Raw genomic sequence first — 27656 nt, 5'->3', positions numbered from 1 at the left:
GTGGAGGAGTGGGCCAAAATCCCTCCTGCAGTGTGTGCAAACCTGGTGAAAAACTACAGGAAACGTTTGACCTCTGTAATTGCAATATTAACATTGATTTTCTCAGGTGTTCAAATACTTATTTGCAGCTGTATCATACCAATAAATATTTAAAAAATCATACATTGTGATTTCTGGATTTTCTTTTTAGATTATGTCTCTCACAGTGGACATGCACCTACGATGACAATTTCAGACCCCTCCATGATTTCTAATTGGGAGAACTTGCAAAATAGCAGGGTGTTCAAATACTTATTTTCCTCACTGTATATATGATATTCTTCTCACCACATATATATATATATATATATGATATTCTTCTCACCACAATTGTACAGAGCAGTTATCTGAGTTACGTATATATATATATATATATATATATATATATATATATATATATATACATTTTTTATTGTTATTTTTTGCTAACTGATTCGTTTTACATTTTTGCTATAATTTAATATAATTGGGCTATTTATTGAAAGAAATATGTAGATCTTCTGAAGATTATATTGTAATGAAGACGTTAACCATTTTTATATATCCTTAAAATTGCATTAAATTAAATTAATAAATGTAATTCAAGGCATTATGTGTTAAGCTGGTCTAAGTTCAAAAGTAATTTAGGCTTGTGATTTCATAGCAATTCATGTGGCAATAGGTCTCAATTTATTTTATTGTTATTTTTCCTCTGTTCTCTGTCAATATAAATGAAGTACATTAACTTTGAGTCTGCATTCATTATTCACATGCACAACTGTTTAAATAGCCTTTAAATTAATGTTGGGCAAATGAGGACATAAATTAGGTTAGACTACTGCAAGTCCGCCCATAGTATATTCACTAAAAGCAAAAATTACAGACTGGTTACCAATAAACAATTATTGATCCTTGACGTTGCCACACCGTCATCATGACGGACTGGCACAGTTACAAAGTTACGTTGTGGAAACTAATCCAGGAATTTAACTTTTCTGGTTGTCACAACGTAATCGGTTACATTGCCATGATGAAAGTGTGGTCATCAAATGTTATGTTGCAGTTACATAATGGCCATGTAATTTGGTTAGCTGGGATGTGTCATAGCAAAGTAAAAACACGTGTTTATCACATGAACTAAGGACATATTCCAATGAATTTGACAACATAAAAGTGTCCAATTTATTTTTGCCTTAATTTCAATTGTTTTATTTGAGCTTGAAATCATGATTACCAAGGACAAAGCTGATATCAATATTTATGGTGAAAAGGGTGTTATATTTTGGTCTGTTCTACCCCAAAACCAATTGGATCACTACAGAAGACATAACTCAAACCACTGGAGTTGTATAGCTTGCTTTTATGCGGCATTTATGTCCTTTTTGGCGCTTCAAAGTTTTGGTGGCAACCGAACAGGACACAGGACCTATGAGATAATCTTTTACAAATCTTTGTTAGTGTTATACAAAAGAAAGCAATTATGAGTTTTTTCACTTTGGGGAAAACTATTAGTTTATATGCAAATTTTTTCTCTATACATTGTATAGCCTACCATGTATACTCTCGATTTTACAAGTTTACACAAATCAAAACAATGGCGAGAGAGTAGCCTGGGGTAGGTGGTTTCCCTTGAACTGTCAGCGTACAGTAAGATGACGTTTCCCAGAGGGTCACATGACATGTCTCTTACAGTAAAACCCAATATGGCAGAGATGGTCGGTCTTGCACGGTAACTAAAGCAACAACACTTTCTACCGAACCTTTGAAAACGGTTCGATTTTCCGCGACCGACAGCAGACATGAGAGATAGACAGAAGAAGAAAAAGGGGAGGACGTGGGCAGAGGCCGCCAAAACGGTAAAACGAAAGACTTCCTTTGCGTTTGTTAGGCTTGTTTTCGCCTATGCTCTCACTTGTACAACTGTGTTTATGAGTTCATGACCCGCTGTTGTAGGCGAAGTATTACGTATGCATTTCGGGGCCTGGTATCGGCTGGGGCTACAAAAGTGTATTTAGATCCGCACACTTTATAGAATGACATAACGCGCGCATTGAACGTATGTTTCTGGATAATTACGTGTCATTCGTAACTTTCTGATCCGGCTGGTGATTTGAAGTAACGACTGTATTATGACGTGCGTGTTCTCTACTTATCGCGCTCATGTTTACTATTAGTGCCACTTCAATGGTTAGCCTGTTAGCTTAGCTTGCGTAAATCCCAATCAAGAGAGTATTTCCTTTTTACTCAGCGAGGACACTTTAATATGATTCTTACTTTGAATTTGACTGTTTTTTTTTCCTGCTGTAAACTGTCGGAACTGCTGTAAACTGTCGGAATAAAACAGTGTTTGCTGAGCTTGTTTACTTTAGCCGTAGTTCGTTTCACCCATGTTTATTTATGTTTATTTCAGTCAAACTCCCCACATAGCTGTTTTTATCACATCACGTTGCATGTAGAGTTTGCTGCATGGAATAATGCAATAGCACACGATGACATACTATATCTGAACAGTATATTTGTTCAGCGATATCTAAGTGATAGATTCAAATGAGGGGCGTAGAGTCCGGGGGGGATGGGAGGGAAGTAACCCCGCCAATAATACAAGCAAGCAAGCATGTAACATGTAAATGCTTCACGCTGCAACACCCCAACCCATGGTAATAAAGTCAAGATTAATAAATGTGTACGTTTAAAAAGATGTCTATTTATTCATACATGGTTCATTCAAACTTATATATTTTAAAGAGAGAATGCGTAATCAATGATGAGCAAAATATGTCACACACACATGTTTGTTAGGCATTAAATTATATAACAATATGTGATGGGCTACAGTATTTGGGCACTTTTTGGCTTTCAAACTTAACCTGATAGCACTCGTACATCACCCAGTGAGTTTTTCATCTGGATGACAGATTTATTTTTAGAGCGTTTGTTCATCTGCAATACATAAAACCTTTCCTCACAGATGTCAAAAAGACATTCAGCAGATATCTTTTGAGACATTTATGATTTAGAATGTATGTAAAATTGCTCTTTTTTTTAAGATGTTTATCTGATATTAAATAGAATGTGATGCTTTACCGATAAAAAGCCCTTGAACAGATATCTTTGAGATGTACATATGCTGTCTGGGTCAGTAGATTATTGTGATTAACTACACCTGTGTAAACTTCAGAGTAATTTTTCAAATCCATTTAACCCCCACAACAAATGTGGGTAAAAAATGACCAAGCATCTCATTTCTATTTTTACATGAAGTAGTCATTTGATCTGCCACTCCAAGTACAGTATTCCTCAATTTAGTTATCATGTGAACTAACTTTTAAAAAATGTAGCTGAAATTGTTTTTAAATTTGAATCTGCAACTTTTCTTTTTTCAGTATGCCTCGCTACTGTGAACAACAAATACAGCAACAAATTGCCCATATTTCTGTTATACAGACATTTTTTTACACTGCAACTCTTTTAGAGTTAATTTCATTGAAAAAAATAAGTCGTTTTATAGAGAAAAAGCATCTACATTTCACCTGGGTCTTTTTTGACCCACATATGCATTTAAGGTGGAGGAAGTTACCTATGCGTTCTAGGGTTTAATTGAGTAAGTGGATTAGTTCTGAGAAGGTCTATCATAAATTGTTTGCAGATGCCGCTTGGTTTGTTATTTTGGTTGCATATGAATTGGGATCGTGTTCAAAAACCTTTTGTGGCCACTGTATATGCATCACAATAAACTGAGTTTCATTCAAGCTTAAGATGAAAGAATTGATAAATAAATGTGCTTTGTTGATCCCTGAAGAAAATTCAGGATGAATGAAATGAATGCAGGATGTGAGATCATGTCATCACCCAGAAACAGCAGGGTGTAAACTGCTCTTGGGTCTTGATCCAGCAGCTGAAATCATGTGTGGCTAAAAGCCACAGATCTCTGGAATGTCTGGAGTCTGTCTGCATTTCCAAAACTCCTGAGACACAACAATGCAAAGTGAACATCTCATTGCATGCTTATGCATCTGTAGATATTTGCTTGTTCATGCTGCACATTTCATACATTCAAATTGTAGAATCTTCTGATGAAAAAATATTTTCAACCATAATAATAAGGTTAGAGATCTGTTTTATACATAACTTCACTCTCAGAGATATCTTGATTTTCTTGAGTGGCTTAAGAGAATAGTGGATATCTCACTCAAACTAAACCAAACTAAAATAATTAACCCAAACTAAAGAGTGGTTTCTGGTTAGAAGTAGTGGCTGTCCAATTTATTGTCTTGATAACTGCCCGATTCACCAACTAAGTTGTGTTTCGGCCTAGTATCAGTTCCAAAATGTAATAACAGCCTTGTCTGAATGGATAGTGCATATTTTTCGTTTTTTTGTTAATAGTGTTTAATATAAGTAAATAAATACAATTCTGCTTATTTGCTTTTAATTAAATCATGTTATAGATCTGTATTATATTGGCCACTGGCCTCCCTTCTTTCCAGAGATATCAGTATCGGCATTAACCATAATAAAAATCCATATTGATAAACCATCAGTCAAAATCTTTTAATAAGAGGGTTGTCTGCTACATTGAGGTCAACAAATAAAAGAACTCCAAGGCATTGCCATTTAATTAAACCACTTTTGAAAAGACCATCAGTTCTTCTACTTACTTTGTGGTTGCTGCTATAGTGTGAGTCACCACTGACTATTTCGCTTATTCCCGTAATACTGTTCACAGGTGCTGGAAAAGTACCCCAACACACCGATGAGTCATAAAGAGATACTACAAGTAATTCAGAGAGAACGACTCAAGGAGATAAGGTGAGGTCATTCTCCAGATGTTTGTCCACTTGTACTGATTCTTTATCAAAAACACTTTATTGTCTCCAGTTTAGGTTATTCAGCCAAGCCCTGATCTGTAACACATCATATGCATTTTTTTTTGTTTAGTTTTAATTGTCTCAATTTATTTGCCAATTTATTGTGCCCACATGTCTAATAATCACATTTCTTTTTTTGTTTCATTTCTCTGTTATCTTCCAGAAGGTAAGATTATACTGTACAGTACAGTAGTATACCCCAACTAACTAGCCAATCCCTGTGCATGTTATTCACCTGTCATCAGTTGACACAGCATGCAAGGGACTCTTAAACCCCAAGAGCATGGACGTATGGCCATGGCTTTAACAAGTGCTTCTTCTCTCAAATATCAAGTGGCTGGATTCGCTGTTACCAGCATTGCTTCCATTTGAAGATTCTCCATAATATTTAATGTACTGAATATGTGACCCCATTGTTGAGCCTTCTTAAAGGAATAGTTCACCCAGAAATGAAAATTCTGTCATTATTTACTCACACTCATGGTGTTCAAAACCCAAATGCCATTGTTTCTAATGCAGAACAGAAAAGGTGATGTTTTAATGAATACAGGTGAAACTCGAAAAATTAGAATATCGTGCAAAAGTTCATTAATTTCACTAATTCAACTTAAAAGGTGAAACTAATATATTATATAGACTCATTACAAGCAAAGTAAGATATTTCAAGCCTTTATTTGATATAATTTTGATGATTATGGCTTACAGCTTATGAAAACCCCAAATTCAGAATCTCAGAAAATTAGAATATTGTGAAAAGGTTCAGTATTGTAGGCTCAAAGTGTCACACTCTAATCAGCTAAACACCTGCAAAGGGTTCCTGAGCCTTTAAATGGTCTCTCAGTCTGGTTCAGTTGAATTCACAATCATGGGGAAGACTGCTGACCTGACAGTTGTGCAGAAAACCATCATTGACACCCTCCACAAGGAGGGAAAGCCTCAAAAGGTAACTGCAAAAGAAGTTGGATGTTCTCAAAGTGCTGTATCAAAGCACATTAATAGAAAGTTAAGTGGAAGGGAAAAGTGTGGAAGAAAAAGGTGCACAAGCAGCAGGGATGACCATAGCCTGGAGAGGATTGTCAGGAAAAGGCCATTCAAATGTGTGGGGGAGCTTCACAAGGAGTGGACTGAGGCTGGTGTTACTGCATCAAGAGCCACCACACACAGACGGGTCCTGGACATGGGCTTCAAATGTCAAACGTCTTACCTGGGCTAAAGAAAAAAGAACTGGTCTGTTGCTCAGTGGTCCAAAGTCCTCTTTTCTGATGAGAGCAAATTTTGCATCTCATTTGGAAACCAAGGTCCCAGAGTCTGGAGGAAGAATGGAGAGGCACACAATCCAAGATGCTTGAAGTCCAGTGTGAAGTTTCCACAGTCTGTATTGGTTTGGGGAGCCATGTCATCGGCTGGTGTTGGTCCACTGTGCTTTATTAAGTCCAGAGTCAACGCAGCCGTCTACCGGGACATTTTAGAGCACTTCATGCTTCCTTCAGCAGACAAGCTTTATGGAGATGCTGACTTCATTTTCCAGCAGGACTTGGCACCTGCCCACACTGCCAAAAGTACCAAAACCTGGTTCAATGACCATGGTGTTACTGTGCTTGATTGGCCAGCAAACTCGCCTGACCTGAACCCCATAGAGAATCTATGGGGCATTGCCAAGAGAAAGATGAGAGACATGAGACCAAACAATGCAGAAGAGCTGAAGGCCACTATTGAAGCATCTTGGTCTTCCATAACACCTCAGCAGTGCCACAGGCTGATAGCATCCATGCCACGCCGCATTGAGGCAGTAATTAATGCAAAAGGGGCCCAAACCAAGTACTGAGTACATATGCATGATTATACTTTTCAGAGGGCCGACATTTCTGTATTTAAAATCCTTTTTTTATTGATTTCATGTAATATTCTAATTTTCTGAGATTCTGAATTTGGGGTTTTCATAAGCTGTAAGTCATAATCATCAGAATTATATCAAATAAAGGCTTGAAATATCTTACTTTGCTTGTAATGAGTCTATATAATATATTAGTTTCACCTTTTAAGTTGAATTACTGAAATTAATGAACTTTTGCATGATATTCAAATTTTTCGAGTTTCACCTGTATTGTGGGCCGTCTTTTCAATACAATGGCAGCGAGCAGTGCCTCACTTTGTTTAAGACATCGCAAGTTTAACGCAAGTGTGTGTGAACATGCCTGCCACTGTGAACAAGCTTCCCTCATAGCGCTCGAGAATGCGCAATGGACATAAAATTGTCACTGAAAAATTGCAATTGTACTGAAAAGACAGCTTGCTATGTTGATTAAAACATCTCTTTTTGTGTTCCACATAAGAAAGTCATATGGGTTTGGAATGACATGAGGATGAGTAAATTATGACAGAATTTCAATTTTGTGGTAAATGCTTCCTTTAAATTTGTTTATTATCCTACTATAATGCTTACTGTAATATTAGTTAGAGAAATTTGAAGCAAAAGCAAATAATTACAATTTTGATTCTCAAATTATAAGGGAAAACTCCCATTCACGAGCAAATTCTAAAAATCGTTTTATGTCCATATGTTTATTTTATATATTAAAGTCCTTTGCATACATTTTCCTCTTAAAGTGTCTTAAAAGAATGCAAATATACTGTAGTGTCAACAATTACTTCTCAGTAGGTAGCAAAATATATCAAGATAAAACCACAATCATATTCTGGAAAAATGTACTTAAATGTGTAAAACTGTAAGCGATTTCCTTTTTTGTTTTACTAACTTCATTTTACTACCTTCAACCACTGTATTAGACCTCCCCCATTTCAGTGAAATATTTCAGGTTGTAGGGTCATTGTATGCATGGTATTTAAAAAATAAATAAAAAAGCTTACAGCACTTCTGCATGTACTTTTTGCTAAATGTATTATTTTTTTTAATGCCTGCGAAATTAAACTTTGCTACTGCACCCAATGCAAATGAAACCTTTATTATGTTGATTTTGCGAGATAAAAAAATCTAGAATATTTAAAAAACGATTCTGTCAGATCTTTAGTAATGGAGTATAATTCCAATATTTGTTATTTATTTAAATGTATTCTCACGAAGTTGAATGAATTGCTGTAAGAAGACAGGTGAACTATGATCATTTGATGCAGTTTTTCAGTTGTGTTAAAGTAGACACAGTGATTAAACTTGCTAATTTTTCATTATCCAGTGGGACTTCCCCTCTTGCCTGTCTCAATGCCATGCTCCATACAAACTCACGTGGAGAGGAAGGGATCTTCTATAAAGTCCCTGGTCGAATGGGAGTCTATACACTGAAGGTTGGAAAATATACTTAAAGGAATAGTTCACACAAAAATGAAAATCTACTCACCCTTATGGTTTTTCTAAGCATGTAACGATCCATGAATAATGCCATAGATACAGCCAAGGTTTCTAACAGATGCTAAGCCCGAGCACATGTTTTCCTTTGCTTTGTGTGGTTTCTAAAGTTCAGAGGGTTATGATGTATATAACACATTGGATGTTTACTCTACCGATAATTGTATATATAATTAATGATTACTTAAAGGTGCATTCTGTAATGTTTTTCCTCATTAAATTTAATTTTTACTCCAGAAGAAATGAATAGTAATTTTGAAACATATGTATACAATCATGAGCACTCACATGAGATTAAGTCTCCAGTCTTATCAGAAGCCTTTTAAAAGCTGTTTTATTCTACATGTAGAGGGTCTCCTCATGGGGTGGCCATGTTAGGATCACATGACCAACTTAATACTACTCGATCAATTTTAGTAACCGACCTGTTATTGGACACTTTCACTCATGGATCAAAATAATCATGGCTGACTGTGAGTAGTGAATTTCTACAGTGGTATCGAAAATGTAAAATTATTGTGTTTAAATGATGCTGAATCCACACCCCTAGGTGTCAGAAAAAGTTCAAGATAAACAAAAAAAGAACTTCTGAGTGCACTTTAATGTTGTCATAATAGTCCACGCTTGTCAGTGATGAGATGAAAGCCTTTTTGTTTTGAACATTTAAATATGCTCTTTATGCTTCTATTAGTCTATACTATGTATTAATAACCATTCAAACACTTGTATTAGATTCAATTGGGTTGTGGGCCTACTTGGAAATTAGTATTAGGTCTTTTTGTGTATGCAGCCACTGATGCATATGGTTTGTGTTTGCATGTGAGCAGAAGGACATTGCAGATGTGTTGAAGGAGCTGTCAGAAGAGGCCTCAGAGGACAGCAGTGATAACATGTCTGATACAGGATGCACAGAAAATAACAGCACCATCACCAACAGCAAAGATGTCCGCAGAGGAAGGTGGAAGAGGAGAGGTAGCACATTTTCTTACAGCAGTACTGGCAAATCTACATCTCTGATTGGCCAAACTTAAAGGGTTAATTCACCCAAAAAGGAAAATTCTGTCATCATTTACTCACGCTAATGTTGTTCCAAACCTGTACGACTTTCTTTTATGGAACACAAAAGATGTAAAGCCGAATGCTGTTATCAGTCTCCAACATTCTGACTAATATCTATTTTTGTGTACCTCGGAAGAAAGTCATGCAAGTCTAGAACAACAAATATGAGTGAATCAGCCTTTTTCACAAGAATTGGAAACTACGTCACCGCAGGGTAAAGCTACTTCCGCTACTGGTTTGTGGCTATTGCTTTAGTTTACATTTGCCTCTACTAATGCTTCTTATCTCTTCTGTCTGGTCTGTTTTCCAACAAGTCACAACATAATATACAAAGACATGATGTATCATATTTTCCCCACTGATTCGGCTATTCAGGCCACAGTCTCTTTTGAGTTAATGTGCTGAAATGCAGCACTGCAATGGTTTCTTCACCAGCTACCATCTCAGCAGGAATATTCATTAAACCATTTCCCCTCCTCTCATCACCTTATCATGGGAATGTCAAACTGAACCTTGTATGGAACTCCCAAAAATATTAAATGGCATTTTTAAAAGAATAAATGATAAAATTTAGTAATGAAATTTTATATTAATTACATATATATAAATATATATAATATATGATTTGGCACAAGTTTTACACCAGATGCCCTTCCTGACGAAACCCCCAGTGGCTGGGGACTCTCACATACAGGACTATTTAGAGTCTCCAATTCACTTAACCTGCATGTTTTTGCACTTGTGGAGGAAACCAGAGTACCTGGAGGAAACCCATGCAAACACAGAGAGAACATGCAAACTCCACACAGAAAGGCCCTAGTTGAGCAGGGACTCAAACCCTGGACCTTCTTGTTGTGAGGCAACAGTGCTAACCACAGAGCCACCGTGCCGCCCTATAGAATTTATTTTCCTATTTACCCCACCATCCCAGTAAAAGATCAAGAATATCACAGATGATGATGAGCAGCCAAAAGAGCCATTACAGTTGAACAGAGTAAGAATATTAGCTACATTTATAATAATAATATATATATATTCACAAAATGTATTGATGTTTTTCCTGAACATTTCAGTCATGGTTCTGTCTTCTTTATACACGGATGATAAAATGACAATTTAAAAAAAAATTATTTAGACATTTGAGCCATTTGCTATAAAAAGGGCAGATGTACCTGTATATCTGAGTTGAATGAATATTATCCCGAATATCGACTCTATTGCACTTGGTTTTATGATGGTGTCAGAAGCATGTGAATGAGATGAAATAACAGAGAGAGAGATGACAGAAGTTTTTGAAAGTGTCCATGGTGCGAGCAATCAGATGCGCTGCTTCTCATTCTGGAGTTGTACAGGGAGAGGAGCTGCTGCTGCTGATTATTTTCACACACAATGTGCTGTTTTCTCTTGCGATAATGCAGTGCCAAACCAAACAGGCACAGAGAGTAAAATGAGAGCAAATTCACAAGCTAATTATAATCGGTGTAGTCTAGGGCAAGTAGCAGCTTGAATTTCTCACTAAATCTGTTGGATTCAGTCACCTTCTTTTACCATAATCAAGCTCATAATTAGAGTTCTGAAGAGTCAGCAACAAAGCAAAAAGTCAGATCAAACATTTAAACGCTATATAATTTGTGTGAAGACTTTGATTTCAGCAGATCTTGCTCACGTTTCAATGGTCATTGTTGATATCGGAAGTAAGCTTACCCTGCGAGGGGCACCCCCGGAAGTGAGAAACGTGGAAGAGTGAAAAAGGCCAATTGTGACTTCATTTTTGGGTGAACCGTCCCTTTAAGTCCAATATGCATTTACACTTGTATATGTTTTTCAGGGTTCCCACAGAAAATTGGGAAATATCAGGGAATTTAAAAAATTTAAAATCTTCTTTGAAAGTCTTGGTCAAAATTTCCTCTAGTTGTTTAATAGGATAAAAACTGCTTTTGTGTAAAATAAAACTGTTCACAAGCCATAGTGATGTCCGATATGTGAGCGGATTGTTCTTTTGAGTTGAATATTCTGTGAATTGGTCAAACCGGTTCACAAATCATTCTGAATACAAATCAGTGTGAATTAGAAATATTTGTAAGAATCCTTATTTAGTTTTCACAAACAACTGGAAAAGTCATGGGAATTAATTGGTCAAAAAGTGGGAGAACCCTGGTATTTACAAATTACAAATTAAAAAGAAATAAAAAAAGGAGGCTAGATGAGAAATACTTACTAAATACATCCAAGGAAAATGGAAGGTTATAAGCTATGTATGTTTGTATGTTTGTTTTGATCGTTCTGATTGTGCTTATTGCAAGTTTAGGAGAACATTATTTGAAGCTTTTTGTTATTTTATGAGTTGATGTGCATTATGATATCCTGGTACATTCACACAAAGTAACAGTATTTGTGTTTGTTATACATTATCAAATAGGCTACAAAATGTATTTTATGTTTAATATTAATAAGTGGTCGATTTATATTGCTGTAAAGGAGTTCGATGGAAAGGAGGATGCGAGAACCGGCTTGACATTAGAAATAATATTTGAATGAAAAACACACACATGATGTCAGCTGCCCGTAAACGCTCTCTCTCTTTCTCGCACCACCATCCGCAGTCGGCCTTTATCCCTCTTGGAGGCTTAATTAGCCTGATAAGGGACCGGGTGTATAAAATCACGACCCAGCCCCGCCCTCTGCCCTGTCACAATTGCTTATACCAATATCAAGAGAGCAGAGCGGCCGATATATTGTGCATTATACAATTCATTTTTACAATTTATTATTTGCATGGCAAACAAGATCAGCATTTCTTCATTTAAATAACATTTTACACAACATTTACTGAACAAAAAATATCTGAAAAAACAGAATGTTCATTATCCACTGACAAGACAATCTGCAGATTTTAGGACTGATACTTGTTAGAATAAACACTTCTGTTAATTGGCTAATCACTCACTGTTATTGCCACATGCCGATCATCTCAATATGGCCTAATATCATTGGATTAATCAACCTGGCCTATATATCGGTTTAAAAATGACAAGGAATATAAATTTGTGTCTGTAAAATAAGTATGCAAATTTGGTCTCATGTAGAGATCGACCTATAGTTGATTTTGATACCGATAACTAAGGTGGTGGAAAAGGCAGATAACTGATTAATTAAAATCGATCTATAGAATGTTGAATCATTTTCTTAGTCTTTTCTTACTATGACAGGCACAGACATTGAGGCTACAAGAATCCAAAATGAATACAATCCCATATGCATTTTATTGTTGAACCAAAATTGGCTCTGTTACAATGCTCCATAATTAATTATTTACCAACTTAAGCTTGCTATATCCTATGTATTTCACCAGATGAAGTTTAATAAGGAAAAAGGTTTAGCCTATTATTATTAACAAGATATGAAGTTGGAGACACAATGTACTGTATGTGCTGCTGGGGCATCTCCATATAGATGCATTATTTCTTTGCATACCCTCACTTTTAGAATTACAATTTAGAATGCATGGTTATCTTATCAAAATACCAATATATGTATTGAAGTGAGGATAAAAATATGAATATGAATTTTGTCAATAATACAAAAAGGTATTTTTTTAACCCCCTACATGATTGTTTTAACCCCCTACATGATTGTTTTTCTAGAGGCCGCTGTTATTCTGAAGAATCAAGCCGTTTTAACTGTAGAATCCTCCAGTTCCATCTACAGATTAACACGAAGGAGAAAAGACAAAAAAAAAGAAGCTATCTGCAAATATCGGCATAGATTTTTGCAGATAACCAATAGATACAAAAAGCAACTATCGGCACCGATTAATCAGTAAAACCAATATATCGGTCCACCTCTAGTCTCATGGTCCCTGTTAAAAATCATTACTCATATATTGCGCTGCTGGGCATATATTATACTGCCTTCATGCTGAAGCATATGGTGGCTCATATACAGTATATGAATTTTACCTCACCCTTTAGGTGAACTGTGCCCCTTTAGAATCATATTATTATTTGAATGCAAAACATCCTTTGAACCGGAAATTTTTCTTTGGTTTCTTCACTTCCTCCTATACGTGAGAGCAGTGTGAAGCTGTCCAGCCAAACGCAGGTTATACACCAAGCCATCTTGCAGAAACTTTTTTTAATAAATATTTGAGAATAATGCACTCTAACTGAGTGAATTTTTGCAGAGTCAAGTACTGTAAGACTTGATGTTGTATTGAAAACATTAAGAATTGTTGTATCATAGAGGAAGAAACAAACTCTGCAAAAACTAGAATATAATCAGCAGTAACATATAATTCACGATAGCTAGTTTGTTGATTAGTTTGATCAAGTAAATCTCTTTGTGAAAATACTTTTGTTATCTTTTTATAAACTTGCTTGGATAACTGTATTTTCATGCTAGAGTAAAATACACCGTGCTTACATTGTTAAAGGTTCTGACTCATTACAGGCCTGTTTTTTGCTCTATAAACAACATATTGAAGAGTTCAGTATACAGCGTGCAGTACTAGTTTGAATATGTTGAGGGCCTTTCACTCTATTTGTCTATGTCTCAGATATTTTTATAGTTAATTATGGCAAGATGCAACCTATTTAGACAGACTAATTACACATGTTGTGCTTACAATAAATTCCAATTGATTTTCTGCAAACATGGTCCCAATGCATTTTTCTTGTGTGAATCTCAGTACCGACGAAACTACAGTCTCAGCCGCCCTCACCACAGTCACGCTGCTCATCTCCATCAGTGTCCAGCAGCAAACTCATCTCCCCATCACAGAAACATAGCAAGAAGGCCCTCAAACAGGTAACTAACCCTAAATTCAAATCTCATATTACTGGCTGTTAAGCCAGTATTATGGTATAAATAGCAACTACTGTACATTGTGGCATGATGTTGATTATTATGGGGCTTGGGGCGGCTGTGGCTCAGGTGGTAGAGCGGGTTATTTCCTAATTGCAGGGTTGGTGGTTCGATTCCCGGCCCACGTGACTCCACATGCCGAAGTATCCTTGACACTGAACCCAAAGTTGCTCCCAATGTCAGGCTAGCACCTTGCATGGCAGCCCTGCCGTCATTGGTGTGTGAATGTGTGTGTGAATGAGTTACGGTGTAAAGTGCTTTGAATACCACTAAGGTTAAAAAGACGTTATATAAGTGTAGACCATTTACCATTTGATTACCTCAAAAAAATAATTTTGACCTGTCTCCCTTTTATACAGTAACAGTAGGGCACTTAGATTGGAAGTGAATGGGACATGTCCATAAATGCTAAAATACACCAATGTATAGCCATAGTGTTATCGCTTACTAAGCTTTTCAGCGTGAAGTTATATCCAATATTAAAACTGTTGTCAAAGCGATATTGCGGCAGTAAATCCTGTAATCTGGTAAAACTCCATAATGCCTGTAAAATCATGCTCTATTGTATTACCTTATGTCTTGTAGCTTTTGTTTTGAAACACTATGTATTTTGCATCACTTGCATTGTAAGTGCCTCCTCTGTAACCTCTATTTTTTGTGGCAATCGACACTATGCCACAAATGCTGTCGATTGAGCTTAACATGTAATGAAACCAGAACATTCTTTAATCTCTGTTTGATGATGTAATATTTGAGCTAGCAGTCTTCCTCTAAGTTGACAACATAGCAGTGTCCTATGGTATGTAATTGGTGGATTTATGGCAATTCTTCTAGGCACTGAAACAACAGCAGCAGAGGAGTCAACGGAGACAGTGTGGAATACCAACAACCTCCAGCCCAAGCCTGCTTCTCAAGACTGTCAAAGACATAACTCGTGATTCATCCTCCTTCAAATCATGTACATGCAAGATTATATCATAAATCAACAAAATAATAAATAAAAGCTGCAAAAGCATGTACAGTGCCAGTCAAAAGTTTGGACAAACCTACTGTTAGTTTATTATTATTTTTTTTTTTTACAATTTCCACATTCCACAAAACAAGAGTTTAAACTTTGCCGGTTTTGTGCGGTTATGTTTGAAATAACTATCCAATCAGAAAATTTGAGAAAGCGAATATATATATATACACAATCAAATGAACTTCACAGATCTTCTTCTGTGTGTCTGATATCAACACGAAGAGACACAGTTGACAAGCACACACATCTGAAGCTCAGGTTAATACTAAAATAATGGAGAATTCTACTTGAAATGATGTGCTTGTGCTTAGATCATATGCTTAGATCATATAAGCTGCATCTGGGAGAAACAGGTCACTGTTTTTTTCGTGCTTTCTTTGACTGTCCAGACATTTTTTATCTGATTATATGCATATACTGTATATGAGCCACCATATGACTTGACATTTATGCTTCAGCATGAAGGCAGTATAATATATGCCCAGCAGTGCAATATATGAGTCATGATTTTTAACAGGGACCATGACACTAGAGGTGGACGATATATCGGTTTTACCAATTAATCGGTGCCGATAGTTGCTTTTTGTAACAATTATCATCCAGTAACACAGTGATTGATATATGTCATCATGAAATCAGAGACACTTACCTCAAAATCTGAACATAAGTGGTAACAGCAGACCCATTTGAGATGTGTATCACTGAAAGGTGGAAACGGAAGCCAAAAGGTCTTTAAAATCAGGAGAAACATACATTCAGTCAAGTGTGTCTAAACATTTGACTGTTACTGTATATTAATATACATACAATAGAAGTATAATACCTATCTTGTCTATTGTAGCTTGGGAACTAAAACAGACAGAGCGCTGCCCTGCCAGTCCACAGAACTCTACCTCCAGCTCGTCCTCTTCTGTCAAAGCAGATGTGTGCCACACAGCTGGAGCCCGGAAGGTGTCTCAGCACTCCAGTCGGCTCAATGCCAGTGAGTATTTTCACTGATCGATGTCATATATGTCAGCGCATGATATGCCGTAACTGATACCAGCACCCTTGATTTGCAGGACAACTGAGGCGTTCAAAGTGTGAGATAGATGTTGAGACACCAGACTCCATCCTTGTCAACACCAACCTGCGAGCACTAATCAACAAGCACACGTTCTCAATGTTGCCTACAGAATGCCAGCAGAAACTTCTGAAGATGCTGCCAGAGGTTGACCAGCAGGTATCAAAATGCAGAAGAATCCTGCTTTATTCAACATGTATTTTTGTGGCTATTCAACAGTTGATTGTTATTGTTGAATTGAATTACAGGTATAGTGCTGAGTTCTCACTCTTTGTTACAGGCTAGTATGGATGGGGCATTGAAGGTGACCAGTTCTACCTTGAACAATGAGTTCTTCACATCTGCTGCACAATCTTGGAAGGAGAGGCTGGCAGAGGGTATGTTGTTGTCCTCATGTCTAAATAGTATTAAAACAAACTTAAAGGTACACCAAGTAATTTTTGTTTGGTTGGCTGATTTGACTGTATTTTTAGACTTTAAAATTAAACTTACCGGTGTGGATGCAGCATCGTGCAAACGCAAACTTTTTTGGTTGCCAATGCAATTTTCTTTTAAATACTGTATATGGTGGGTGATCTCTGTAGAATAAATAATCTTTTCTAGCCTTTGGTATGAAGTCTTCGAATCTGATGTGAGTGTACATCACTTTAAACTTTTTTTGAAGAACTGTACATTTCGTATACCAAACTACACAAAATCTGCACCTTTAATAAGTAGATGGATATGCAATTTGTGTGTGACTTATGCAAGACTACTTCTTAATCTCAGGTGACTTCACCCCTGAGCTGAGACTGAGAATGCGACAGGAAATTGAGAAGGAAAAGAAGGTGGAGCATTGGAAAGAGCATTTCTTTGAGAGCTACTATGGTGAACAGTAAGTCACCTTATGGAAATTACTGAGTACGAATCAGAAAGTGCATGGTCTAGGTTAAGCAAGCTGCCCACTACCCAACTTGAAATACTTCAATAATGGTTGTGGATTTTACAACTATCGACTGCTATTTCTGAAGTCTTGCCATTCCTTACTTGTGGGTCTATCACACTCTTAGACCCTGTTTACACCTGGTTTACACCGCATTAAGATGCGTCTAGAGTGATGCCTTCACATGTGTTTAGGTGAGACACATCGCTGTGTAAACCTGGTCGCTCAGATGCGTCTCTTGTGACCATTTGTGTTCAGATTTCAAGTTGACGACACACAATAATCCCTATTGTATTGTGTTACTGCATGATAATAAACCATGGAATAGTAATCAAAGACAAATAAAGGATGGTTTCCTTTTAAAGCCGATCATAACTGGCAAAGTTGAAACTCTTGTTTTAGTGCACATTTTGATTGACAGGTAAGGGGTGGTGCAATGCTACTGTTCATGACGCATTTAGGACAGATAAGTGTTTACACCTCAAATGCGATGTGGTTACATGCATTTTTGACTACCTCTGTATGTGGTTTTTGGGATCCGATCACAAAACGTTTTGCACCCCGTTTACACCTGTATTTGACGCTGAACACTTGTGACTGATCTCCTGAAATGCATCTTAACACCAGGTGTAAATACGGTCTTAAAATTAAGACGGCTTCAAATTAAGCAAGTGCTTTTGACATATCTCACTGATTCCACATCATGTATTAACATGTCATTGTGAAACTACAGAACATAAACAATCATAATGGACAACAATCTTGTTCATGCATTTGCACTAAATGCCTTTGCTTCTGCTGAGGAAAAGAGAAAGAAGCTGAAAAGTTTGGACCAGACAAGTGCATTGTACTCCTGCCTGGAGCTCATTGGTCACTTCAAAGGCTATGAGAGCCCATCTGTCAACAGCCAATAAAAAATTATATTCTATTTAATGTTCCCAGACAGAGTACATGCTATACAGCTGTACAGAGTTGTTAGGGCCATTAACGTTCAAGTTCTTGGTCTGGTTTCATTACATGTTAAGCTCAATCGCATAGTGTCGATTGCCACAAAAAATGGAGGTTACAGAGGAGGCACTTACAATGCAAGGCCAATTTTCGGCACAATTTCTCTCACGACATAAACATTTTTAATACAGAAATTGATTCCTATTGTGCCATTCACACCGAGTGAACATCTGTGTGGCAACAAAGCAATTTTTTTTTTTTACACTGAGCGTGTCGATTTTTTTTCTTTGTCCTGCAGCGATGATGTGCCTCGACTAATAAAATAAGAGCTTTCGATCATGTGTCAGGAGCCACTGTACTTACCCAAACCAGTGCAAACATTGGCGTTCAAGCACAGAAAGCTGTTTTGCTCACCGACATTAAACGCTGGAAGAAATCCTGAACTGGCAGTGAGGATGTGCATTTTATGTCTTTTCACATATGGTTTCTCTTTACATGTAAATGGTATTGCTGCATCTACGCCTTGCTTCACCTTTCAAACATTTTTTGATTTTATGTGAATTATTGTCTTAATTTATTTAAGATTGCTGCATTTTTCCCTTTGCATCCTTTTTAATCTCGTGAGTTGTCATCACAATAATATGGACATTGCGGCATCTTTGACTTAATCATCACATTTTATCACTTTAATAAACTATTTCATGGATTATACGTGGCCTTTCGTGACTTATTATGTTGCTGTGACTTATTAATGAACTACATAGATGCATATTTGTCTTTCTATCAAAGTGCAGTTGTATACCAAAGACGTGGCAATTTCTTTACAAAATTATAATATTATAGTATTATATGTAAACTTGCGTCTCTCTCTATCTATCAACCCTCAGAATGTGGTGTAACATGACCAGTCAACTTGTCCAGCGTGTGAATTGAAATATTTTGTCTCGAATGTTTTTTTTTTCTCTTTGAACAAATCACCAACAACAGCAAATCAAATAGCAGCTCTCTAGAGAACTTGCTTGCTTGTCTTTTGTGCTGTTGTTCCATGGTTGTTTTTTCAAACTTGTCAAGTAGTTCTTCTTCTCATCCGTGATAGGCGGAGGGTGGACCTGTGAACTTACCAGAGTACTGTAGTAGAATTGACTGTTGGTCAGCACCACCTATTGTAAAGGTGTGGATGTTGTAAAGATTTGCAACGGTTTTGGTGCGAACAGGCCATTTGTCAGTGATTCGTCTCTTCTTTTCATTATGCTTTCGGTGTGACAAGGCCTTAACACCTGAAAACTGATGGAAAAGTCAGTAGGCCGTTCGCTTTATGCATCATATGCTATATTTTATTGTAATTTTTGATTTTTTTGTCTCTGCCTGTTTTTCATTCCAGCTCTGGCCTAAGTATAGAGGAATCAAGAGAATTGACAGAAGCTGCTGACAATCCTGAATCAGCTAAAAGCAAAGCGCAGCCAGACAAGCCAGAGATCGTTAAAGAGTCACAGAAGGTACATCAAGTAATAGAGGTCAGCCACAGGGAGTTGAGATCCAGAGATGTAAAACCAGTAGTAACACATCCTACCCAAGAAGAGCCAATAAAACTTCCAGCTCCAGAACAGCCACAGTTGTCCCTAGATAAAAGGAATGAAGCACCAGAAGAACTGACTGCAGAGTTGCCTGTTCAGAAAGCAGTGGAGCCCAAACCAGACAATGAAAAAGCACTGGAAATTGAGATCAAGTGTAAGAACCCAATAGTACCTTCGGAAGCAATTGTCACTATTTTGAAAATAAAGGAGACACAACTAACTAAAATTGAAATCCCTGTGGCTGAGGTTGGACAGACATTAACAGAGAGGAATCAAGCTGGGTCTCCAATACTTGCTGTCACATCTGAGCACCTAAAGAGGAAGGTCTCCAGTGAACCGGATACTGAGCTCAGAACAGAGAAGAAGCCCCGTGTCACTACACATGATGTGTCATCCCCAGTGAAATCTAAAGAAACAGTAGAACATAGAGTACCTCCTCTCAAAGTATGTTTTATGTTTAGTTAGTATTTTAGAGGTGCTTGCTCATACTTGCTTGTGCTAAACCCATAAGCTTAAGACCCTGTTTATCCCTGATATTAAGATGCATTTTGGGCTATCCAATCATAAGTGGACAGGCCAGACACATCACCGTTTACACCAGGTCGTAATATTAATCTCAATGCATCTCTTTTGACCACGTGTATTTGGATTTCAAGGGGAGGGTGCTTAAAGGGGTCAAGGGTCAGTGTGGTACTGCGTGATTAGTGTTAATGTTAACACCACTCTTTAGCGTCATCCTGTTTAAAACGACTCACCAAAATCTTAATACCAGATGTAAATGTTGCCCAAGTATTAAACTTTGCCACATAACTTATCCAACACCACTTTGCTACAGATATTAATGATACCTTAAATTGTGTGGCTTGTAGGGGAGAGGTGTGCCATTATGTTTCTAAGTGATTGAACATACTATTTTTGCCATGTGAGTGCTATAACTTGCTTAAGTGACAATAAAACATAGACTTACGTACACTGAAGGAGGAACTCATGCCACATGTAGTGACCAGAATATCATTGAGACTTGGGGGTGGGTTCTTTTGACTTTGGCCATTAAGCAACTACCAATAATAAACCACTTAACTAAAAACCATCTAGAACACCCTACCAATACCCTGGCAACCCCCCACAACACTCCAGTATCTTGGTGGCAAGTTTTGTATGGGCAAGCACCACTCCTAGTTTCTTAAGAAAATCTGTAAAAAGTTATTAAACTACAGTGGAATTTTAGCTCTTATAGTAACATTAAAACTCTCTCTAAATCTGTGCAGATCCCAGTGTCTCGAATTCTCTCTGCTCCTGCCGGTATTGAGACAGTATCCCCAAGGACTCCTGTCCCCTTGACACCACCTAGCATTCGTCCTGGTCGTACCGGTGTTCGCACTCTTGCTGACATCAAGGCAAAAGCCCAGTTAGCGCGGGCACAGTGTGCCGCAGCGGCAGCTGCTGGTTCATCTTCCTCAAGGGGAGCCAGCTCAGTTGGAGGAACCTCCACACCCTCCCTAGCTCGGTCTATGTCTGAGGAGTTTTCAACTGGAAGCAGCAGAAATCAATCTTTGTCACCCATAAAGCAGAGCTCTGGGTCTCCGGAGGACACAGTGGGTCTTTCACAAACTTTTTCCTCAGGTTTTACTGGACAAACAGATACTGGTTTTGCAAGACAAGTTTTTTTAAAAGACAATCGTGCTTTGATGGGGTCCCAAACCACTCAGTGTACATTGAACTCAATGGTGAAGGATGAACATAGCCTTCTCAGTGGTGGAGGGGTGCTAACACCTATTAGTCAGTCAGGAAACCTGACCGTCTCAAACGTAATTGCACAAAACCAGAGATCACAACAGACACCTTTGCCAGGAGCATCAATGACCAAGCCTAGCTCTTTAATCACAGCGAATAATCCTCTGGTCACCCAGCTTCTTCGGGGGAAAGATGTTCCCCTGGAAAAGATCCTTCCAAAGCCACTAGCCAAGATGGAGATTCAGTCTGTGGCCATATCTGACCGAGATGAAGGTAACCTTGTTACCACCACAGCTGGGTTAAAAAAAGAAAACCTTACAAACAAAGAACATATCAGTAGATTTGGGCATCAAGTTCTTGCTGGTCCATCTACGATGCAATTCAGATCTGCGATAAGTGTAGACAAGCTGGTCAATAGCACTAAGGACCTAATCCTCCACCCACTGGGGCCCAAATGTGAGCCGAAACACTCAAGTTTAAGCCACCCACCCTCGCAATTTCAATCCTGTCATCTAGGGCACCTTGAGTGCAGCCAGGACCAGGTGAGTATCCATCTAGGCATCTTTGGGCGGAAGAGGATGTCCAAGCCAGCTATGACAGGACACTACCTCCTCAATGTCTCCACATATGGTAGAGGATCTGAGAGCAGCAAATGGCCACATCTATCTAGTAATACAAGCACAACCTTTGCCAACTTAAAGCAAATGAAGAAAGAGAAAATGGAAGTTGAGGAGCATGTGAAAGAAAGGGCAGAATCATTTGGAGGGTCTCATACCTGTTCTCAAGGACAACTGAATTCTTCAAGGGTCAAAATGGAACAGATGGGGCATTGCATCACAAAAACCGATAAGGGTTTGGCATCACAACCCTGTTCTGAAATAAAGTCAGACTCCCCATCGTTGAACTGTTTATCCAACAAAGAAAAAGTAAACACTAGAACCAAAGAAACGTACACAAGAACTCAGGGTAACACAGACCCAAATCAGTTAAGTGACTGTCACCAACGCATGTACCTGTCTCAGAAATCTCATAATGTACAAGAACTTATAATGGGCCCTCAGTACGGTGGCACCATCAGCATGTCTGTCCCTCATGCACGAAACCACAGCATGGCTGACACTCCAACCTCTCCTACAGTGTCCTGCACTGGTGACAGTGATGCTGCTGGTGGTGGTATGATGTCTTTTTCCGTCACTGTTACGGCCATACCTGCTGGTCACCTACTGGATGAGAGCAATCAGGGCGAGACCTCACCTGAGCAAGCCTTCATAGAAACATCTGGAATGGAGGATGTCCAGTCAAAGTGCTACTGTCGACTAAAGGCCATGATTATGTGCAAGGGATGTGGTGCCTTTTGTCACGATGATTGCATTGGTCCATCCAAACTATGTGTCTCCTGTTTGGTGGTACGATAATGGTCATATACACGGGATAAACTGCAACAATGAGAATTAAAGGTGAGGTGTGTAATTATTTCCATGTTTAAAAAAAAACTTCTATCCCAGCATGATATGCAGAGACAACCATAAGTAAGCCATTCGTAGGTTAATTCCAATGAGAAGTGTAAACACTGTGGATCTGTGGCAATTTTGAGCATTCCAACCAACCTGACATAGTTAGTTTAGCTTAACCAATGACCATTTGTTTGGGGCTTGTTTTAAACTCAATTTAAAAAAAAACATTTTGGCATCTGACTCATCCTGTCATTGAAAACTGTTCCATAGACTTAACATTGAAAAGCGAACAGAGTGATCATATCTCTGAATCAGAATGTCATAGAGATTTGGGGGTGGGCTTATTTGACTCAGGCCAGCAAGCAGTCATTCAGTAACACCCTAGCAACTGCCTAGCCATGCCCTAGAAATCCATGTTTTGACACCAGATCATCGTTGACACATGGGGGTGGGCATGTTTTACTCTGAGCAGTTTACTGATGTTCTTTGTTGGCCCCTTAAGACCCTTGAAGGCCCCTGGGGGCTCCTTGGGGCCCCTCCCATATCTCTGCACCAGTTGAAACATAGGAGTGGATTCGTTTGACTTGGGGGAGTGTACGGAGGCCATTTGTAGAATGAGGCCGATTGAGGGCCTTTGGGAGCCCCAGCAATATCTTGCCACCAGAACATTGTAGAGACTTTTTTATTTTTTATTTAAAAAATGTATTTTAAAAATGCATTTTTAATTTTTTTATTTTATCCCCCTTTTCTCCCAATTTGGAATGCCCAATTCCCACTACTTAGTAGGTCCTTGTGGTGGCACGGTTACTCACCTCAATCCGAGTGGCAGAGGACAAGTCTCAGTTGCCTCTGCTTCTGAGACAGTCAATCCACACATCTTATCACGTGGCTCAGTTTGTGACACCACAGAGATTCAAAGCATGTGGAGGCTAATGCTACTCTCCGCGATCCATGCACAATGTACCACGCACCCCATTGAGAGTGAGAACAACTAATTGCGACCATGTGGAGGTTACCCCATGTCTACCCTCCCTAGCAACAGTGCCAGTTTGTTTGCTTGGAAGACTTGGCTGGAGTCACTCAGCACACCCTGGATTTGAACTCGTGACTCAAGGGTTGATAGTCAGCGTCAATACTCACTGAACTACGCAGAACCGGAGTGAGCACTTTTGACAGTGTACTGATACCCATTGTGGGACCCATGAGACCCTTGTCACTGGGGGCCCCAGCAATATTTTGCCAACAGAACTTTGTAGAGACATGTGGGGTCTTTTGACTTGGGGCAGTGTACTGAGGCACTTGGTGGAGGCGAGTTTTCCACGAGAAGCATCACTAAATTTTTTCAGAATATGTAGCAATCTAGTTATTTTTACAATTCCGTTCACTGACGCTAGTGACACAGAAATTACACACTTCACCTTTATATTAAACCACTGCATTGAGGGATAGCATAAATGTTTGTTGTCAGTATAGCAGTGATGATCTTGCTCTGGTAACCTGTTGTTGTCTTTTGAGAGGCAGGCTGTTGTACTGTTACAGTTTTTCTGTACAGCACATAGACATTTAGCACGATAATAGATGAGGTATGTATATGTGCAATGTCGAGTAATACTTCCTCTCAGTGCACACCTTGTTTTAGACTCAAAACTCATTCAATAGTGGCAATAATTAATGCTTGGTCTTTTTCGGTTATATTTTTGTAACAATATTAGAAATGGAAATCAATGTACTACTGTTTTTGTAGATGTAAAAATCATTATTATGCCCCTCAGATTTTAAAGAATATATTTTACACACAGTACACACTATCTTGCTGGATTAGTAACTGGTAACATCAAATTAGATTAGCTTATCCTGCAAAGCTGTTTGTTGGTTAGTTTTAAGCCTTTGTGATTTAAGCAAAGAACCACACAACTGAAATACCAGTTATTTTACAGAATTACTGTGAATATGTAAACCTAATATATTAACCTGCCTTGTTACTAGGCTTATATGGTACTGTTAAAAGTTTTAATAGAAGGAAGCTTTGTCCACTTTGTTAACAGGCAAGCACTTCTCTTCCATTGGTGGGGTTTTTGTGAAAAGAGAAGAATGTAAGAACATGCTTATATTGATGATTGATAATGGCTATAATTTGTATATTTACAATATTTATAAAATTAAGAGCATTAAGGTCCCTAACATCTCATTTAATTCAGAAAAAAATCTGACATTAGATTTATTAGGGTTGCACTTTTAATGTTGAAACTTCTGTAAAGGACTTGTGATCTATACAAAACACCCAAAAATGACACTTATGGTTCAGAGTTGAAGCACTTAATCTAATCAATCTATTGTACCCCCTCTGAAGCAAAACCAGGTCTTAATAATTTCAGTAGCCTATGTCTAATCATTTGAGTTGTTGGCGTTTCTCCAATTGACATAATGGAATAGTATATATTCCCTATAATCTTAGTCTTTTGTGTTAAATCAAAAATAATCAATAATGATAAAAACACAAAAGAAATCTATTTGAGCAATGAAGTAAAACATTCAGAAGGGAAAATATGAAGATTTTTATTTTGCTTTGTTATGTTTTATATTGTAAATACTGACTTTCTTTGAGTACTGATAAATCGATTTCTGCAAAGCTTTCATGTATCTTGCCTAAACATGTCCAATTGCCTCATTACTGTCAAACACCAATTGTAATTTTAATCATGTTTTCAACATTAAATGTTGTTGCTCAAAGTCCTAAAACAATTCAGCTAAACAGGTCCATTTTGATATGAATCGAGATGCATGAACCTTTGAATCGGTCTTTTTTTATTATTGTATGACTCCTAGGCAAAAACTAATTTTAGATAATATTTGCTTGGTAATATACCAAAGTCAATTTATGGGGATTAGATAATCAGATTTTGTTTTTAATGTCTAGTTAAGCAAAGTAATATATTTTAAGTAATATATTTTATTATAAGAAATCTATTTACAAATCATTTTACAAACCATTTAAGAAACAGGGTATTTACTATATCTTTATATTGGCTGTCCCATTTTGTTGTACCTTTGTCCACGGTGTACCTTAACTTTTTACACTTACCAGGGCACTTGTAATAGTCTGCTCCTTTGAGTATGTCGGTCTTTATTTTTTTGTGGCTATTCTTGCCTGCAATGCATTGACGTACCCTCACAGTGGATTTTTATTTGACTAAAATATATGTATGACATATACAGTCCACTTTATTGATTACTGAAAGACTTAAATTACAGGTTATAGTGTTTGTATGTGAATCAACTTTAAACTATAGCTCGGTAGTTGGGTTGTGCTGAATGTCTTTGGGTGTGAGGGTGTGTTTTTTTTTTTTTCAGGTGGCTTTCAATTACTTATTTATGTGGGGACAGGTCAGTAGGTTTCTCTAAACTGTCGCTTTCATTTACATTATATATACATATGCAGCATTTAAACATACACATACAAAAGACTGTTTTGAATATTACTGTGATACTTTATATCAGGCCTTAGAACTGATTGATAAAATCTGTAGGTTGAATTTACTTCTAATTTTTTTTAAATATTTCAATTAGATCTGCAAACAAGCAGTTTTTAATTGTCATTAGTTATTTACTGCCTTTATTTTCTGTGATAGAGTTGCAACGCATGACTTACCACTGACTCTGTCCACAACCTTGTTACATTTTACAAAACACTTGGATTTTTGATTAATGATTCAATATTGTCCTTTGAATAACCCTGAAATTTGATGACTTATAGTGTAGTGTCGGAGGTGTTGGTATTCCTGGAATGTTTTATGAAAGAAGAAATGTCTTTTTAGAGTGGCTTCCACAATGTGTGTAATATTTTATGTTTTCAGAAGTAAAATATTTTATGTATAATAAAAGTGAATGTAATATAGTATTTGTAATCAGCACTTGTAAGAAAAGTGTATTTTATCAAGAAACAATATGAATAAAACGCAGTAAAACAAATGTGGTAATGGGGTATTTTTTCATACAGTTCATTTAATTTAATCTAATTATATCTGATTACAGTATATTAAATCCCATATAACATGACCACAGTGAGTGTTACGGTAGGCATTTAAGGTCACAGTTATAAAAACTTAGGACACTAAAGAGACCTTTCTACTGACTCTGAAAAACATCAAAAGAAAGATGCCCAGGGTCCCTGCTCATCTGCGTGAACGTGCCTTTTGCATGCTGCATGAAGGCATGAGGACTGCAGATGTGGCCTGGCAATAAATTGCCATATCCGTACTGTGAGATGCCTAAGACAGTGCTACAGGGAGACAGGAAGGACAGCTGATCGTCCTCGCAGTGGCAGACCACGTGTAACAACACCCGGTCATCCTGTACATCCGTACGATATTTGGATGTACATCCGAATATCACACCTGTGGGACAGGTACAGGATGGCAACAACAACTGCCCGAGTTACACCAGGAATGCACAATGCCTCCATTGGTGCTCAGACTGTCCACAATAAGCTGAAAGATATCCTCCTCCCTCATGTGGTACCCTTCCTGCAGGCTCATCCTGACATGACCCTCCAGCATGACAATGCCACCAGCCATTATGTGCATGATGTTCTGTAAGACAGGAATGTCAGTGTTCTGCCATGGCCAGCGAATAGCACGGATCTCAATCCCATTGAGCACATCTGGGACCTGTTGGATTGGATGGTGAGGGCTAGGGCCATTCCCCCCAGAAATTAACTTGCAAGTGCATTGGTGGAAGAGTCGGGTAACATCTCACAGCAGGAACTGGCAAA

At 37.8% G+C, this 27656-nt stretch overlaps 1 protein-coding gene across 1 annotated transcript; it reads left to right on the top strand.

Annotated features, from left to right (window-relative positions):
- The first annotated feature begins 1729 nt into the window (after positions 1 to 1729).
- Positions 1730 to 26841, top strand: LOC127662506 (putative Polycomb group protein ASXL2). Its single transcript, XM_052153707.1, has 12 exons — positions 1730 to 1874; positions 4745 to 4827; positions 8078 to 8186; positions 9075 to 9219; positions 13994 to 14112; positions 15004 to 15127; positions 16032 to 16172; positions 16252 to 16412; positions 16534 to 16630; positions 17022 to 17127; positions 19505 to 20141; positions 20966 to 26841. The coding sequence occupies exons 1-12, from the start codon at positions 1818 to 1820 to the stop codon at positions 22844 to 22846; spliced, it is 3660 nt and encodes a 1219-aa protein (XP_052009667.1). The 5' UTR covers positions 1730 to 1817; the 3' UTR covers positions 22847 to 26841.
- Positions 26842 to 27656: the final 815 nt, after the last annotated feature.

Source organism: Xyrauchen texanus, chromosome 22 (genome assembly GCF_025860055.1).
Source record: "Xyrauchen texanus isolate HMW12.3.18 chromosome 22, RBS_HiC_50CHRs, whole genome shotgun sequence".
Taxonomy (NCBI): domain Eukaryota; kingdom Metazoa; phylum Chordata; class Actinopteri; order Cypriniformes; family Catostomidae; genus Xyrauchen; species Xyrauchen texanus.
This window is presented reverse-complemented; position numbering and strand designations above follow the sequence as displayed.